General features: G+C 39.1%; 1 protein-coding gene across 3 annotated transcripts in view; it reads left to right on the plus strand.

The window, feature by feature from the left end:
- Nucleotides 1-8,663, plus strand: part of GTSF1 (gametocyte specific factor 1) — a 39,151-nt gene extending 30,488 nt beyond the window's left edge. For all 3 annotated transcript variants that reach the window (XM_064284105.1, XM_064284106.1, XM_010597324.3), the window contains 6 exons: nt 1,211-1,337; nt 1,772-1,855; nt 2,320-2,383; nt 3,473-3,567; nt 4,493-4,529; nt 6,877-8,663. In XM_064284105.1, the coding sequence (XP_064140175.1) occupies nt 1,211-1,337; nt 1,772-1,855; nt 2,320-2,383; nt 3,473-3,567; nt 4,493-4,509 (387 nt within the window). In that variant the 3' untranslated portion in view covers nt 4,510-4,529; nt 6,877-8,663. The remainder of the gene's footprint in view (nt 1-1,210; nt 1,338-1,771; nt 1,856-2,319; nt 2,384-3,472; nt 3,568-4,492; nt 4,530-6,876) is intronic.
- Nucleotides 8,664-18,016: the final 9,353 nt, after the last annotated feature.

Below are 18,016 nucleotides of genomic sequence, written 5' to 3' on the forward strand. Positions count from 1 at the left end.
GGCACTTCGAAAGTTGTTAAAATACAGATGTCAGATACAGAGGCCAAAATTCTGCCAGGATTTACGCTTGAAAAATAATTTGGGTACTTAATCCAATCTACATACGATTCATATTTAACATCTTTTAAAGGGTGTTTCTCTTATAATCCTGTAGACATTGTAATGCCTTTGTTGATTATTTTTCCAGCTGTTTTTATTCTCTAGAGCAAGAATCCCTTCAGGTTAAACGTGGACAATATGGATCAGAATGTATCACCGTAACCTCTTCCTCTAGTCTCCCAACCGTTTCCCAAGGATAGGTTGGGAAAGGGAGGCAAGTGGTAAAAGACAGTGCCCTAACCCCGCTCTCCCAGTCCTTTTCGTCTTTGATCACAAAACCTTTGTGAAGGAATGCCTGATACTCCTTAGGAAAATGATGGAGATTCCTGCCCTCATGAGTTTCTCAATCCTCCTGTTTTATTCCAGCCTTCTCAACGTTTCACATTATTTTTACTTTTTTGAGAATCGTTTGTGACATTGATTATAAATAAATATAATCGATTTTAATAAATTATAATCAGATTTAAAATAAGGAACATCGTTAGCAGAGTAGACAATAACCATTTGGGCTTTTTTCTTAGTGAAATAGCTGAAATAAAGGTCAAATCGTTCACAGCCTCATTTCAGGCATCATTACTTTAAATAAGCGTCCCTATGTTAATCTGAAAAATCATTAGTTGGCCTCTTCTGCAGCTCCCTTCCAACAGCTATTTTCCAGCACTGTTGTGTTGCAGTGGCAGAGATACTTGGTTTTAGTGTTACTATTCATCTTGAGTATCAGCTTTCAAAGAGATCTGGAGAGCTCTGGCATCAGGTTCTGTGCCTCCTGAGTCTTGTGACCCTGAGAAATAAACAGGGGAAGAAGGTATGGTTCGAATACCCTATCCTAAATTCACTGTTGAGCTCTTTATAAGCCACTTTAACCCTAGTTATCTATGTCGTTGGTCTCTACAATCATAACAAAAATGCTCAAGTTTCAACAATATTGAAGTAATGTTTACATGGTCTGCAGGAGCAGTAAATAATTACTCTTAGTTTTCTATGAGTTTGTGTACCATAGTTAAGCCACAAATTTATTGAGGGAAGCCATTTGTAGAATAAGGCTGAGCCATTCCCCTTGGGCTTTAACAGATCCAAAGAACTGACAGACCCCTTAATTTTGTTTCTGTAGAACCATCCTGATGTCGCAAACAAATTGGCTACTTGTCCCTTCAATGCTCGTCACCAGGTTCCTCGGGCTGAAATCAGTCATCATATCTCGAGCTGTGATGACAAAAGTTGTATTGAGCAGGATGTTGGTAAGACTGACTAGCTAAAATGTTTCAGTACTAGAGGTTAGCCCCTTGAAATTTGTATTCCACATCTTTTGCTTGATTTTTGACTCTCATCATTTCAGAAGAACAACGTTTTTCCGCCTTTGAGATTTTTATTTCCTAGCTGCAATAGGTTGTCAGACTACTTTCTCTTCTGAACAGCTTGATTCATTTTACTAATAATTTATCTAAAAATAAAAATCCTTTTATTGCCATAAATATGGTAAACATCTTTGTTTCATGCTTCATTTTGTCTCTGTCAACAAGGAGATAAGAGCCCTCTATTTAATTTTCATACCGTTCATTGTTCAGAAACAAAGACCCATTACTGCCCTGCAACCTTCTGAGTCACTAACTCCTTTAAGTATAATAACTTGGCAATATCCCATTCTTATGTTGGACTCTCTGTTGTTTTGCAGTCAACCAAACGAGGAACCTTGGACAAGAGACTCTGGCTGAGAGCACATGGCAGTGCCCTCCTTGTGACGAAGACTGGGATAAAGGTGAAGTGTCTCTACTTCTTTTTCTGCACGATGTCTAAATAAGTCATTCGCTTAAGACAGGAGGAAGATTTTCCTTTTTTATGAACATACCATGTTGTTTGGAATGTGTTATTATTTTTATTGGGCCCCAAAATGAGCACATTTGTATCCCTGTGCAGACACATGGAACAGCCTATCCCTCTTGATTGGAAAAAGCACTTCTTTACATCTGTTTTTTTCCCCATAAATTGTGTTGTACCATCTGTGTTTGGTTGTTACTAGGCACGTTTATTATTATTTATGTCGTTCATGTTTATATCCTTCAATTAAATTTCTGCTACTGTGTCACTTAGGCAGGGTGCTTGATCAATTTTTACTTGCTTCTCTAAATTTAGGTGTATTATTTCCCATCTTAAAAATTCAACTAGCACGAACTGGTGTCTTACTTAGTAGTACCACAAACTATATTTTGCTTCCTTTGACAGATTTGTGGGAACAGACTAGCACCCCATTTGTTTGGGGCACAGCCAACTACTGTGGCAACAACAGGTAAGTGAAATGGTCACATTTCCAACACTGCCTCTCAAAATCGAAGTGCTCTACTACCCAGAAAAGCCATGAACTCACCTCTTTCCTTGATGTTCCTTGGTGGTAACTTAGTCTAGATTTTGTTTTGGTGTGCGGGGTTTTTTTTCCCCGTTACTTATTCATATAAAGATTGCGTGCTTTGTGCTAATCTTTGGGGGGATACAAAAGATACTTAAAGTCTAGCAAGAAAGACTGAAAGTAACACCAGATACCCTTGTGTCTTAGTTGGTTTCTTTGCTAGGTTCGCATTATTTCAATGGTTTCAAAAAATTCTCCAGCTGTACCACTTGTATCATTTTTATTCTGGGTAACTAATTCTGGGGTAAAAAATATTTTTAAAGCTCTTGATTTGAAATTGGGAGGTCCAGGATACCTATTCAGTAGAGAAGAAAATGCATCTCTTCTTCCCATTGGTTTTGTATCTAATTTAAAACTGTAAGATTTCTCATTACCAAGACTCAAGCCTTAGATCGTTTCAAACCCAAATGAGAATATTTCTGGATTAGAAAACAAAGGAATGAGACTTCAGACATTTTTTTCCCCCAAAATAGAATGCTTATCAGTATTTTATTTCTTACCTCCTGAGGTCAGTTAATTGAGTATAAACTCTTTTGTGTGTACACTAAGACAGTAAAACTTAAAGATGAATTGCATTGGTACAACTTTAATTTTACCTCAGTTTTGTGAGATTTGTTGCTTTTTGGTTTAGTTGTCCTGGCATTTTGTTTTACCTCTTTATGTTTGAGTGGGTTGATGAGCCTGTCATGCAGCTGAACAGTAGATGGCATTGCTGTTTATCTCAATTTCTAGAAAATGAAAATGCTTAAACCCATTTTAATGCCTGTATAGAACAGTAAGCTTTCCAGAGAAGTGGTAATCATTTGAATTGCAGGAATGTTTTGATGGAAATGTGTTTACATTTCAGATGAATGTAGGTGGTTGTTTTCCCTAAATTACAAAAAAACACATTTTGATTTTCTTGTGTGTGATTGCCTGAAGAATATAGATATAGATATCCCTGCATGGTCAAATTCATCTTTCTTTTTGCAGCCCTGCAAGCAACATAGTTATGGAACATAAGAGTAACCTGGCTTCAGGCATGCGCGTTCCCAAGTCTCTGCCATATGTTCTTCCGTGGAAAAACAGTAAGTGAAATAGAGGTAAAACGATGCTTTTAGTCTTTTAATTAGACTAAGTGCAGTTGTTCTTGATTATGCAAAGACATGTTCGGCCTGAAAACCATGCACTTGCATGACTCTGCGAGTGAGTGCCTCCTTAAATTTTGCACCTTAAACACCTCACTAACACCCACCCTAGCACTGGCCCTGGTTAGGAACAAGAAATTATAAACAGGAAAATACAAAAACACAGAAGTCAAATGAATAGTTTCAAGATGGAGTGACCACTGACGATCAAATACCATTGGTAAATTTAGGGACCAATAAAAAAAACTACTGATTTTGGCTAAGAGGAAGTCATCCCCTGACTTTCAAGCACAACATTAATAGGAAATTGGGACTAGAAATTGGATTTCAAGAGCCTAAAAAGAAAATGAAAGTAACGGGTCATAAGAGCCAGTATAAGGAATATCACTCATATGCCTTCCCTAGACCCCAAAGGCATTTGCTGGGTAAAACAGGCACTAAATTTGTATAATATGTGCCATATGTGTTAAAGAAATTCTCACATAGGGAATACTCAAGATATTTAAGTCATTTCATTTATTGCAAACTTCTTTAGTGTTGCCACTAAATTCGGATTTCCTTAATTTCAGTCTTCGCTACTGTTTGAGCTAGTTTTTAGGTGGCTAGATGACTCCCTTTAAAACATTTCTCTTTTGGATACTTGCATCTCTCAAAAAAAGAAGTCGCCAAATTATATGCCAAACGGCATAATGGGTGTTCTTTTCCCATGCTCTTGAGTAGAATCCAGTCACTAAATTTAAATTCTACTTTTAAATTGTAATTCATTACACCCCAGGAGTAAGTCATTTGTGATTTGCGAGACTAGGGGATGGTATGAATGTCAGTTGACATGGTGTATTTATTTTGAAATGTTTCTACTCCATAGATGGAAATGCACAGTAACTGAACATCTAACTCATCAAGTAAGTGTTTCAGTTTTATTTCACTATCTCTTCAGATGGCAGCAAGATTTAACTGGACATAAAGCAATTTGGGTCCAATTTTCTTTCAGATTATGGTACCAAATTAAAGCTTTGTGTGTCTATGTGTCTTTTAAGAATATAGCCTCTGTTATGGCTTTACACGCTAATGAATAGGCATTTACTGGTTAAATTAGAATTCCGTTAACATGCCAAGTTGTTTTCCCTAATGTTAGTACGCACTGCCTTTTTTTTTTCCGATACATCGAAGTTGCATTCCAGATCTATCATGCATCTTTAATGGACTTAGATTAATCAGACAGCTGTGCTTCACTGCTCTGCAATTCTTTCCCTGTGCAGTACAGTTTAACACTCATCAAAAAATTCATACTTTTTAATGAGCACATAAAAGTTTTGGGTCTCTAAAAGAGTCTTGCACTGTTAGCTGAGTATTTGGTTTCACAGCACCCCACAAAATCTACATGAAGAGACCAGAATCTTTTACAAATGAAGCCCTTCCTTGAGCTTATCCTTTCCACAGAGCAAAGTGTGATGCTTCAAAAATCCTGTCGTGGCTGGGGTTACCCAGCCACATGTACCGGCCAAGGAATGTTAAAAAAGCTGGAAATGGGATTATATCCCCCACTGTGTTGCAGATAGTAGGCCCTCAGTGAATATTTACTGAATACATGAATACTTCCCCTGTTGCCTCCCAGTTCATTCACTCTCTCTGGACAGTGAGGCAAATGGATCCATCAGTTAAGATTCATTTTGTACTGAAACTGATGTTTCTTCTACTGAAAAGCAGAAAAGAGATACTAAAAGCAAACACCGTTTAGCTATGAACACTTAATATTTATCAGCTGCTTCTAGGTACCAAATTGTTAAATACATGTAGAAGCCAGAAAATAGGAATTTGGCCCCAGAAGTGAGAGACCCAATAGTACTAGCATGTGTCAGGAAAGCATATATTGAGTAAAAAACCAAAAAAAAAAAAAAACCCATTGTTATCAAGTCGATTCTGACTTCATAGCAACCCTATAGGACAGAATAGGACTACCCCGTAGAGTTTCCGAGGAGTGCCTGGTAGATTTGAATTGCCAGCCTCTTGGTTAGTAGCCATAGCCCTTAACCACTACACCACCAGGGTTCCCACATATTGAGTACACCTGGGTAAATGGTGAACTTTGAATTCCTCTCTGACATACTGCACAGGATGTGTGGTGATCATATAGAATGGATACTACCTAACAAAAATGGCTGCTCCAAGGTGAAAACCTGGGAGTAACTTCTTTCTGTAAAACCCTTCTCTTCTTTGGAACTTAACTCTTTGCTGTTAAACTCCTTACACACTGAAAATTTATTTTCCTTTGTAACCCCTGAGGGATCAGAAAAAAGAAAAACATCCTAGGTTAGATAAAGAATCCTTATCTCAAACGGCCACAGACCTTTTTATCCTCTTAATTGAAGCACCTTTTTTTGAATGCCTCTTGTGTGCATAATTCTATAGCTTCTTTGTTAGGATACAAAAGAAATAGGAGACATGATTTATGCCCTTAAAGAACTTAAGTATGAGTAGAGACTTTTTTTTAATGTATATACATGATACATGAAAAAGGTTTAAGTTAACTTAGCATTTGTGTTTTATCCCATTTGTGTTTTTATCAACAATTCTACTTTTTACTAGCTAAGTGCCTCAAAAACAATATATTAATTTTTGTTCCCTTAATGAACATTGTAGGAGCTCAAAAATATATTTGAATTAATGACTAAAGGAGCCCTGGTGGCACAGTGGTTAAGTGCTTAGCTACTAACCAAAAGGCTAGTAAACAAAAAAGGTCAGTGGTTCAAACCCAGCAGCTGCTCCATGGGAGAAAAATGTGGCAGTCCACTTCCGTGAAGATTACAGCCACAGAAACCCTATGAGGCAGCTCCTACTCTGTCCATAGGGTCACTATGAGTCAGAATCGACTTGACGGCAATGGGTTTAGAGTATTTAAGAGAAAAAAATCAATATAAATTCATTGGAATTAATCCAGAATTATCTGAGTCAATTGCCTAGATAGTCATTTCTGACTTTCTTCTCACTTGTGAAACTTCTGACACAAGGAGTGTATGTTGATTGCTGTGTAGGATGTTTTTAATTCAATTAACAAGTTTCCCTACGCTTAGTGACACAAAAGAGCTAAGGGTCAGAAGGTACTTGGTGTTCTGCCATTAACAACAGCAGATTCCTCCAGCAAACCAAGAGATTTTAATCAGATTGTAGTTGTGTGGCCCATCAATAGATGCACTTGGTCCTTTTGTCATTGACAGGAACTAAGAACTGTTTTTTCCTGTTTCGTTGTAGATGCCAGACTTAAGAAGACTGTTGCTTCTTCCTGCTACCAGTGGGTTCTTCATTTTTCTCCTAGTCTAATTGTAGAAAAGATAAACCTGTGACTTTCAAACTGACAAGTACCTTTTTTTCCTCCCTCATTTGAGCCCTCATTCACTTGATGCAAGAACCCTCAAACTCAGAAGAACTGTTCCAAATAAAGCATCGACTTAGCCAGCCTGATAGTTTGGTTAAGAATACCAGCAGTCCCGAGATCAGAAATCACATCCCATTCCACATTAAAGAAACAATGATTTAAAGTGATTTTAAGGGATCCAGTTAAAGCAGACAGAAAACAAGTAACCGTGTATTTGTCAAGCAAGTTCTTTTCAGCATGTACAAGAATGGGCCTTTTTTGATCAGTGAGTCACTGAGACGGTGATAGCATTTATAGAGCAAAATATCCCATTCTTGTTTAGAATAACGTAAGACATCTTGCTTCCTGAATTCTTCCAATTTAGGGTAGGTTTGTTTTATTTTTTAATCTTCCGCCATTCCTAGGTGTAGATTATGTAGGAGTGAAGATTGGGGTGGAGGGTGTGGAACTAATGCATATGTGGAGAAGAGATAGGCTTTCCACCTGTGTGTGGAATTTGATTACGCTTCAAAACTTAAAAGCCTGAGGGCCCTCTGACAACCCTGAGATGTGCCTGTAACAAGTTAAGATTTCTGAAACACCCAATGCTCTGGGCATCCTAGCATCTTGTTGGCCCTTGCAAGGAGCCATCATAATCTCTCTAGACCAGTTTTTTTTATTGTTCGGATTACTTCTGTTTTCTTTTCTCTTTGGTTGTTTTCAGGCTTTTGTTTTGAAACTGTCTGGCATGAGGAGGAATTTGGGATCTGGTATAGATAGGAACTCTGATGAAGTATACTGACAGATAATTCCAAAAGTGATCTCTGTAGCATTGTTTGTGGGTAACAGATAAGAAGAGGGCTGGGTTCCTGTGGAATGCCTCCTTCCAAGAGCTTTATACAAAACGGGATTCTCACTTTATGAAGAAGAGCTGTTTGTTGAGTTTCAGCCTCTAAAAACAGGTTCCAAGATAAGCCCTCAGTACAATAGTGTTTCTGCTTCTGCCTCTGTGGTCTTAAGTGAATAACTAGACTATTTCTTATGCCCCCTAATTCTGGTTCTTTATGTTTGTGTGTCAGTCAACACCTCGCAACAGTTTATTTCGAAAGTCTTGTTGCTGAAAAATATGAAACCCTTTTGATTTTGTTTGTTTGGGTGATGACAGGACAAAACAATCTTACATTTGTAACCCAGAACACCTACTTACTTTAGGAAAAACGAGCAGAGTCTCATTGCAAAGAATTAGCTAATTGAATATAATTCAACAAAGGCGTTCAATAGGAAATAGTTACTTTGTGTTTTAAAAAAATATCTTTAGGGGTGAGGTAGGCTAACATCTATCATTCATGAAAAAAATTTTTTTATTTTGGAAGGACATCTCTTTCTCACGACTTCTAAAATTTAGTTGAAAACCTCTGGCCTTTAAGGAGTAGGAGTAGCATTCGGTACAGGAGAATGCCTGTCTCTGTTAATTTTGTTAGCTCACAAAAATAGACAATCCTGTTGTGTCTTCAGTAAACTAATGATTAAAGCAGCCAGTTTGGCTGGTTCAAGAGCTTTAAGAGACTGCTTAGGATTTTTATTTGGCCTAGGATTCACTAGTCTGGATTTAGTTTGCTGGAAATGTTTGGAGATTTCCAAGAACTAGCACAAAGAAGTGGCTCTAACTCTAGTGTTACCAGAAATTGGGAGGGGAAGCTTTTATCTTAGGGAAGCCCCTCCCCCCCACCCATTTTGGAATGTGAGCTGTGTAAAGGTAAACAGTCGATTATTCTGCCTGTGTTCCTGGTTAGAGGTTAAATGCAGATGTTGCAAAAGCTTAGCCCAGAAGGAGAGCCTTTGAGTCCTACATTTTGGTCTTAACCAGGGCCTCCATACTCTGTCCCAAGGAGAGGATTTGCTTTTTTGGAAGATTGCTTTTCTCTGTAGGGGTCTGGGAAGTGCCATTGTGATTTGCAAAGGGTTCTCACTAGGAATAAACAAATGTATGTGTTAAGTGGTGCTTAGCTGGCTTGGTAGCTCTGCCTGAGCTAAGCAGGGAGAGTGGATTTAATTTGAAATAATGCACTGAGGTACCATTTCGTATTGGTGAGGCAGAACAGTAGCTGCTTGTGTTAGTCTCTTAGACAAAAATGTATATTATCTGTACTGGTGCACTATTCTTGAGGTGCTTTAGTTGTACTTTTCACAATTCATATTAAACTCCAAAATACACAAAAACTAAGGGGATAACGTTTATGCCATTTTTAAAGAGGGAGGTTATAAAAATCAAGGCAGTTTATATACCATATTTTGAATGATTGAAGCAGGACTGGCCTTGGGAAGGAGAGATGTTTAATTTAAGAAAATATTTGGTTTAGTGTGTCAACTCAGTGGGCAGAATAAGGAAAAACTAAATTTCATGAGAAAAATACTGTAGTGATTGTTCTTTCTTTTGGTCACTGTCTTCCTAGTACTGTGAAGGTTCAGAACATACTCACATCTTACTTTACAGTCTTGACCTCTCTGGAGGCCACTGAAGATACATAAACCTGTTGCATCATACCAACAGCCTGGCCTGACTTTCTATTCCAGGCACACTGAGGTCTGATAAATGCAGACCTGTGTGTTAACAGGGCATTTGCCCTCTGCACAGCAATTCCACTGCCTGGTCCAACTCACTTAACTCTTACAGTTTAGTGAAATCTAACCTTGTGTATAGCTAGGAAATACAGCATCCTAGACCAGACAGTATCCCTAGAGAACAGCCATATGATCAGCAGATTTGTATTTGTGTTCACCTTGTTTAAAGAAGGTTTAATGCAACTAAAACAGTGTAAGAAAGAGACTTTGAAGAAATCTGAAGAAGACAAGTTACTTGTTTTATTATTTATGTATTTACTTACATATATAAAAGGAGGAAATCTAGATTGTATGAAAAACTGCTTATAAATCCAACCATGCCTCTCAATTTTTATTAAAGTACTTTTCACGTTAAAAAAATGTTTTCCAAGTTCATCTTTTTCAGTTTATTTCCTCAGGCTTGGGTTTGAGGTTTTCACTGAACAGGGTCAGGGGCTTAGATTATTTGCATCCTTGTGTTGGTTTTCTCAAAAGTAGAGTTTTATGGCAGTTACAAATCGAAAGTTAATAGAAGCCCTTGAAATTTTTTTTTTTTCTTGAAATTAGAAGCACCATTGAGATATCCTTGTGTTGAACTGGAGATTTCAACAGAAGTCAGTATTACAGCTTTATAAAAACTTTTTAAAATAAGCATTGATATGGTTCTACCAGATATGTAACTTTGATATGCACCTATCTTATTCTCATATACTCTTAGACCTGGAAGGGAGCTGAAAAGCTGCCTAACCCAAAGCTTCATTTTGCATATAAGGAAATAGGCCCTGTACAAATGTGGCACATGAAGTTTTTTAAAAGGAATAATAAACAGAAAAATTCAAGACAGTGATTATCTCCAGAGGAGAGAGAGGCCAGGGAGATAGGAAGAAGCACAGGATAATAGTAGTATTCTGTTCAATAAATTGGGCAGTGGGCTTCCCAAATTTCATTTTATTATGCTTTATGTGTATGTATTAAATGCTATATAATTTTAAAACAGTAAACATTAAGAATAGTTGCTAAGACTGGGGCCTTAAATGCTAGCAATCAGCCATCTAAAATGTATCAATTGGTCTCAACCTACCTGGAGCAAAGGAGAACGAGGAACACTAAAGACAAAAGGTAATTATGAGCCCAAGAGAAAGAAAGGGCCACATAAACCAGAGACTACATCAGCCTGAGACCGGAAGAACTAGATGGTGCCCAGGTACAACTGATGACTGCCCTGACAGGGAGCACAACAGAGAACCCCTGAGAGAGTAGGAGAGCAGTGGGATGCAGACCTCAAATTCTTGTAAAAGACCAGACTTAATGGTCAGACTGAGACCAGAAGGACCCTGGAGGTCATGGTCCCTAGACCTTCTGTTAGCCCAAGACAGGAACCATTCCCAAAGCCAACTTTTCAGACAGGGATTGGACTGGACTTTAAGATAGAAAATGATAGCCGGAGCGAGGAGTGAGCTTCTTGGATCAAGTAGACACGTGAGACTGTGGGCAGCCCCTGTCAGGAGGGGAGATGAGAAGGCAGAGGGCGTCAGAAGCTGGCTGAATGGACACGGAAATAGAGGGTGGAGAGGAGTGTGCTGTCTGGGGAAAAGCAGCTAGGACTGTATAGCAAGGTGTATATAAATATCTGTATGAGAGACTGACTTGATATGTAAACTCACTTAAAGCACAATAAAAATTAAAAAAAAAAAAATAGTTGCAGAGCACTTACTATATGCTCGCCATTGTTTTCACTTGGCATTTTACGTATTTTAACACAGGCCCTGAACATTTGATATTTGCTGGGGATACATAGCTTGATGACCATAACCTGGTATTTCTGATTTCTAATTTACTACTCTTGGCTTCTATACCATCCTGCTTCCCTAAATGTTGATTCTGTATTCAACTGTCTTTCTCCCAGGCTATGAGTTTCTACCTGAACTTATTTCTATGTCTACCAAGATGGAAAGTCATTTCAGTGGCCTAAGTCAATACCCTGAATTCCTTTGACCACCTTGTTCTTCTGGTGTCTCCACACATTTACCAATTCCCAAGCCAGATGAATCCCACCATCTCTTACTGTATTCATTTTAGGTTATCAAGCTTAGTTCTAGAAATTCACATAAATATACCAAGTGACTCTACTGCAGATACGTGATTTCTAAACTCAGGCACTCAATTATGCTTGGCTCTTTCAGATTTACCTGTTGGCTGTTGCACCCCTATATGGCTGATCTAAGTTAATTGTGTCACAGCTCATCCAATCTTTTCAGAATTCCCTTATATTTTCCTGAACGTTATAGCCCCTACTTTGTACCCCGACTTGGCAGCAGATGACTTTGCCTCTTAACTTTCTCGGGAAAATACTGGTCATTAAACTTAACGTCTTCTCTTTCCAATTCGGGGACTTAACTCTTACAGTAACCACCTTTTCCTTTGTCTCAGCAGTATACGTCCTCTCCAGTGCTAGCCTCATCCCTGTATTGTAGCCAGGAAACCCTGGTGGCGTAGTGGCTAAGTGGTACGGCTGCTAACCAAAGGGTCAGCAGTTCAAATCTGCCAGGCACTCCTTGGAAACTCTATGGGGCAGTTCTACTCTGTTCTGTAGGTTGCTATGAGTCGGAATCGACTCGACGGCACTAGGTTTGGTTTTTTTTTTTTTTTTGGTACTGTAGCCCAGCGTATTAGTTATCCATCACTGCATAACAGATTACTGTAAAACAGTGGATTATAACAATAAACATTTATTAGCATCATAATTTCTATAAGAAATTCAGGAGTGGCTTAGCTTGGTGACCCTGACTTAGATCATGGTTGCAGTCAAGATGTCAGGGCAGCAGCTGTCTGAAGACTGAGGCTGGACGATTTGTTTACAAGGTGGCTTACTTACATATCTGGGTAGTCAGTGCAGGTAGTTGATAGAAGGCTTCACTCCCTCCCTACATGGGCCTTTCTACAGCCTGTTTGAGCATCCTTAGAACATAGCAACTGACTTCCCCAGAGTGAACAATTTGAAAGAGCAAGGTGGGAGTTGCAAATTTTTTTATGACCTAATTTCAGAAGCCACTTTCCATTTCTGCAATATCCTATTGCTTTCACTGGTGAATAAATCCTGTTCATTGTGGGAGGAGACTTCACAGGTATGATTACCAGGAGGCCACAATCTCTTGGGGCCATCTTGGAGGATGGCTACCACACCCAACTTCTCTTACCCTCCAATATCTTCCCTAAATTATTCCCTTTCTTTACCTTAACTCTTTTCTCTTGCCTTGACTCTTTAAGCTACAGAAATGCTAAAGTTAATATCCTTTCTTTTTAAAAAAAAAAAAAAAGACATCCTTGTTCCCCTGTATTGGTCAGGATTCAGTTGCAGAGAACAGAATCCACTTGAGCTAATTTAAGCCGGAAGGGACTTTGTTATAGGGCATTAAATGAATCATGGGGTTTGAAGGAAGGCTGAAGAAGCAGACTCTAAACATCTAGAAACAACTCCCAGTGACTGCTCAGGGAGCTGCTACTTCTACAGTTAGGAAGCTGCCACTCTAGCTGCCAGTTCAAGAAGCATACCACTTCTGCCACTGTCACATCTCTAAATGAATGCCCTGAACCCTCTCTTAATCCCTGCTGGCTTCAGAATCCAAGCAATACACTAGTGCATCTGATTGGCAGAACTTAAATCACATCTGAACCCTAACTGCAAGGGAATATAGGAAATATAGTGTTTAGCTTTCTGGTTTCTGCACACTAGAAGAGTGTACATGTTGAGCAAGTCAATACCTAGAACTCCACACTCCCTGTCAAGCTATTGCTTGCTTCCCTTCAGTGCCAGTCTTCTTGAATTGTCTATACTTGGCCTTCAGTTCTTGTTCACTCTTTAATCCGTTGCAACCTGCCCACTCTACTCTTTTCTCACTAATGTCGTCGCTGGCCCTCTGTACTGAATTGTGTCCTCCAAAAATACATGAAGTAAATCCTAACTTATGCCTAAGGTTATGATCCCATTTGTGAATGGGTTGTGTTTGTTATGTTAATGAGGCAGAATTAGGGTCTATCTTGAGTCAGTCTATTTTGAGATACAAAGATTAAGTGAGAGAGAACCAAGAAGCAAAGAACAAGGAAAGAGAGATGCCAAGCCACATGAAGATCACTGAGGAGCAAAAACTCAAACAGGCAAGGCTCTTCCTCCAGAAGCAACAGAAAGAGAAAGCCTTCCACCTAGAGCAGGCACACTGAATTGGGGCTTCTAGTCTCCTAAACGGTGAGAAAATAAATTGTTAAAGCCATCCGCTTGTGGTATTTCTGTTATAGCAGCACCGTATAAGTAAGACACCATCCTTATTTTCAGGACAGTAGTCTAGTAGTTGCTTTTAGACCTACTTGCTGGGGCATTCAGGGGTAGCAGGGTGTTTGTTGTGATGCTTGTGGTGGGAGCCCTATCAGCATTATGCAAAAAAGATAATGGAACCACTGTCCTCAAAGGGGCTTTGGATTTGGGAGGTGCTCAGAGCTTCAGCTACCACCCAGGCCTTCTCTTCCTCTTATATGGCTAATTTAGGTTGGCTGTGTTACTGTTATCCAATCTTTTCAGAATTCTCTCACATTCTATCAGTAACCAAATCCTGGCATTTCAATACTAGTGATGACTTTGAAAGCCAGCCAGTTTGTTTGTTTGTTTGCATCTCCACTACCACTGCTTTATTTCAGATCACCATTCTTACCTGGATTAATGCAGCAACCTCCTAACTAGCCTTTTAGCCACTAGTCTTTATTCATTTCAGTTGATCTTCCACCTGTCTTAGCACCGCTTTCAAGATATTTAATAATTTGTTCCCATTTACCTAATAATAATAGCAAAGGCTTTTCAAGCACTTGATATGTGCCAGTCACTATACAGAGTATATGTATTGTTGCATTTAATTCCACATAACTATGAAATAGGTAGTATTATGTCCCCACTTAATAGATAAGGAAACTGAGGATCATAAATTTGTAAGATAAGAGTTGATCATTTACTATATTGGAGCCAAGTCTGCTACTCCCAAAGACAGTACTCTTCACCCCACTGTGTTTCACTATTGCACCAGAATCATCTTCTATTCCCCACCTTGTCTGTGGTGAACTCATTGTCTCCCTAACATCGTGCTTTGGTACATGTTCTTCCTAAAATGCACTTCTTCCCTTCCCTTCCCATCCCTTTTCAGTTTGCTGCTGTTGTTAGACGCTGTCGAGTGGGTCCGACTCAGCGACCCTATGCACAACAGAACGAAACACTGCCCGGTTCTGTGCCATCCCCACAATTGTTGCTATGCTTCAGCCCGTTACTGCAGCCACTGTCAAGCCATCTCATCGAGGGTCTTCCTCTTTTTCGCTGACTCTACCAAGTATGATGTCCTTCTCCAGGAACTAATCCCTCCTGATAACGTATCCAAAGTATGTAAGATGTAGTCTCACCATCCTTGCTTCTAAAGAGTGTTCTGGTTGTACTTCTTCCCGGAGGGATTTGTTCCTTCTTTTGGCAGTTTATGGTGTATTCAGTATTTTTTGCCAACACCACATTTCAAAGGCGTCAATTCTTCTTCAATCTTCCTTACTAATTGCCCAGCTTTCGCATGCATATGAGGCGATTGAAAACACCGTGGGTTGGGTCAGGCACACCTTAGGCCTCAAGGTGACATCTTTGCTTTTTAACACTTCAGAGAGGTCTTTTGCAGCAGATTTGCCCAGTGCAATGCATCTCTTGATTTCTTGACTGCTGCCTCCATGGCTGTTGACTGTGGATCCAAGTAAAATGAAATCCTTGACAACTTCAATCCTGTTGGTCTAGTTGTGAGGATTTTTGTTTTATGTTGAGGTGTACTCCATACTGAAGGCTGTAGTCTTTGATCTTCATCAGTAAGTACTTCTAGTCCTTCAGCAAGCAAGGCTGTGTCATCTGTATGATGCAGGTTGTTAATGAGCCTTCCTCCAATCCTGATGCCCCATTCTTCTTCATATAGTCCAGCTACTCAGATTATTTGCTCAGCATACAGGCTGAATAAGTGTGGTGAAAGAATACAACCCTGACACATACCTTTCCTGACTTTACTCAGTATCCCTTGTTCTGTTCGACCAACTGCCTCTCTATCCATGTACAGATTACTCATGGGCACAATTAAGTGTTCTGGAATTCCCATTCTCCATAATGTTATCCATAGTTTGTTATGATCCACACAGTCAAATGCCTTTGTATAGTCAATAAAACACAGGTAAACATCTTCCTGGTATTCTCTGCTTTCAGCCAGGATCCATCTGACATCAGCAATGATATACTTGGTTCCATGTCCTCTTCTAAATCTGGCTTGAATTTTTGGCAGTTCCCTGTCAATATACTGCTGCAGCCACTTTTGAATGATCTTCAGCAAAATTTTTGCTTGCATGTGATATTAATGATAAAAAACGTTCAATAATTTCCACATTCAGCTGGATCACCTTTGGAATAAGCATAAATATGGATCTCTTCCAGCCAGTTAGCCAGGTAGCTGTCTTCAAGATTTCTTGGCATAGACGAGTGAGCACTTCCAGTACTGCATCCATTTGCTGAAATATCTCAATTGGTATTCCGTCAATTCCCAGAGCCTTGTTTTTCGCCAGTGTCTTCAGTGCAGCTTGGACTTCTTCAGTACATCAGTTCCTGATCATATGATACCTCCTGAAATGGTTGAACGTCAACCAATTCTTTCTGGTATAGTGACTCTGTATTTCTTCCATCTTCTTTTGATGCTTCCTGCATCATTTAATATTTTCCCCATAGAATCCTTCAGTATTGTAATATCTTTTTTCACAAACATAAACAGCAACTACACACACGAACCTCGCCCAGTGGAATACACAGGAATCAAATCCACTACATATGTGTGCAAAAGCTCAATATCATCAGTCAGAATAAGGCCAGGCCCCGGATAAGTAAAGTATTACTGAAAAAGAACAAAGTGGGAGGCCTCTCACTGCCTGATTTTAGGACATATTATACCACACGGTAGTCAAAATAGCCTGGTACTGATAGAACAACAGATTCATAGACCAATGGAACAGAATTGAGAATCCAGACATAAATCCATCCACATATGAGCAGCTGATATTTGACAAAGGCCCAAAGTCTGTTAAATGGGGAAAAGACAGTCTCTTCAACAAATGGTGCTGGCATAATTGGAGATCCATCTACAAAAAAACGAAACAAGACCCATACCTCACACCATGCATAAACACCAACTCAAAATGAATCAAAGACCTAAATATAACATCTAAAACTCTGAAGATCATGGAAGAAAAAAAAGGGACAACATTAGGAGCCCTGATACATGGCATAAACAGTATACAAAACATTACTAGAACTGTACAAACAGCAAAAGAGAAGTTAGATAACTGGGAGATCTTAAAAGTCAAACACCTTTGCTCATCCAAAGACTTCACCAAAAGAGTGAAAAGATTACCTACAGATTGGGAAAAGGTTTTAGCTCTGACATTTCAGATCAGCAGCTGATCTCTAAAATCTACATGTTACTGTAAAAACTCAACAAAAAACAACCCAATTAAAAAATGGGCAAAGGATATGAACAGGCACTTCACTAAAGAAGACATTCAGGTGGCCAACATACATGAGGAAATCCTCACGATCATTAGCCATTAGAGAAATGCAAATCAAAACTACAATGAGATTCCATCTCACTCCAACAAGGCTGGCATTAATCCAAAAAACACAAAATAATAAATGCTGGAGAGGTTGTGGAGAGACTGGAACACTCAGACACTGCTGGTGGGAATGTAAAATGGTACAACCACTTTGGAAATCGATTTGGTGCTTCCTTAAAAAGCTAGAAATAGAACTACCATGCAATCCAGCAATCTGACTCCTTGGAATATATCCTAGAGAAGTAAAAGCCTTCACATGAACAGATACGTGCACACCCGTGTTCATCGCAGCACTGTTTACAATAGCAAAAAGATGGAAGCAACCAAGGTGCTCATCTACAGATGAATGGATAAATAAATTACGGTATATTCACACAATGGAATACTACACATTGATAAAGAACAGTGATGAATCTGAAACATTTCATAACATGGAGGAATCTGGAAGGCATTACACTGAGTGAAATTAGTTGCAAAAGGACAAATATTGTATGAGACCACTATTATAAGAACTCAAGAAATAGTTTAAACAGAAAAGAAAATATCCTTTGATGGTTACAAGAGGGGGGAGGGAGGGAGGGAAAGGAGTATTCACTAATTAGTTGAAAAGAACTAATTTAGGTGAAGGGAAGGACAACACACAATACAGGTGAGGTCAGCACAACTGGACTAAACCAAAAGCAAAGACGTTTCCTGAATAAACTGAACTCTTCGAAGGCTAGCTTGGCAGTGGTTTGGGGACCATGATTTCAGGGGACATCTAGGTCGATTGGCATAATAAAA

The sequence above is a fragment of the Loxodonta africana genome, chromosome 4 (assembly GCF_030014295.1).
Source record: "Loxodonta africana isolate mLoxAfr1 chromosome 4, mLoxAfr1.hap2, whole genome shotgun sequence".
In the NCBI taxonomy this organism is placed as follows: domain Eukaryota; kingdom Metazoa; phylum Chordata; class Mammalia; order Proboscidea; family Elephantidae; genus Loxodonta; species Loxodonta africana.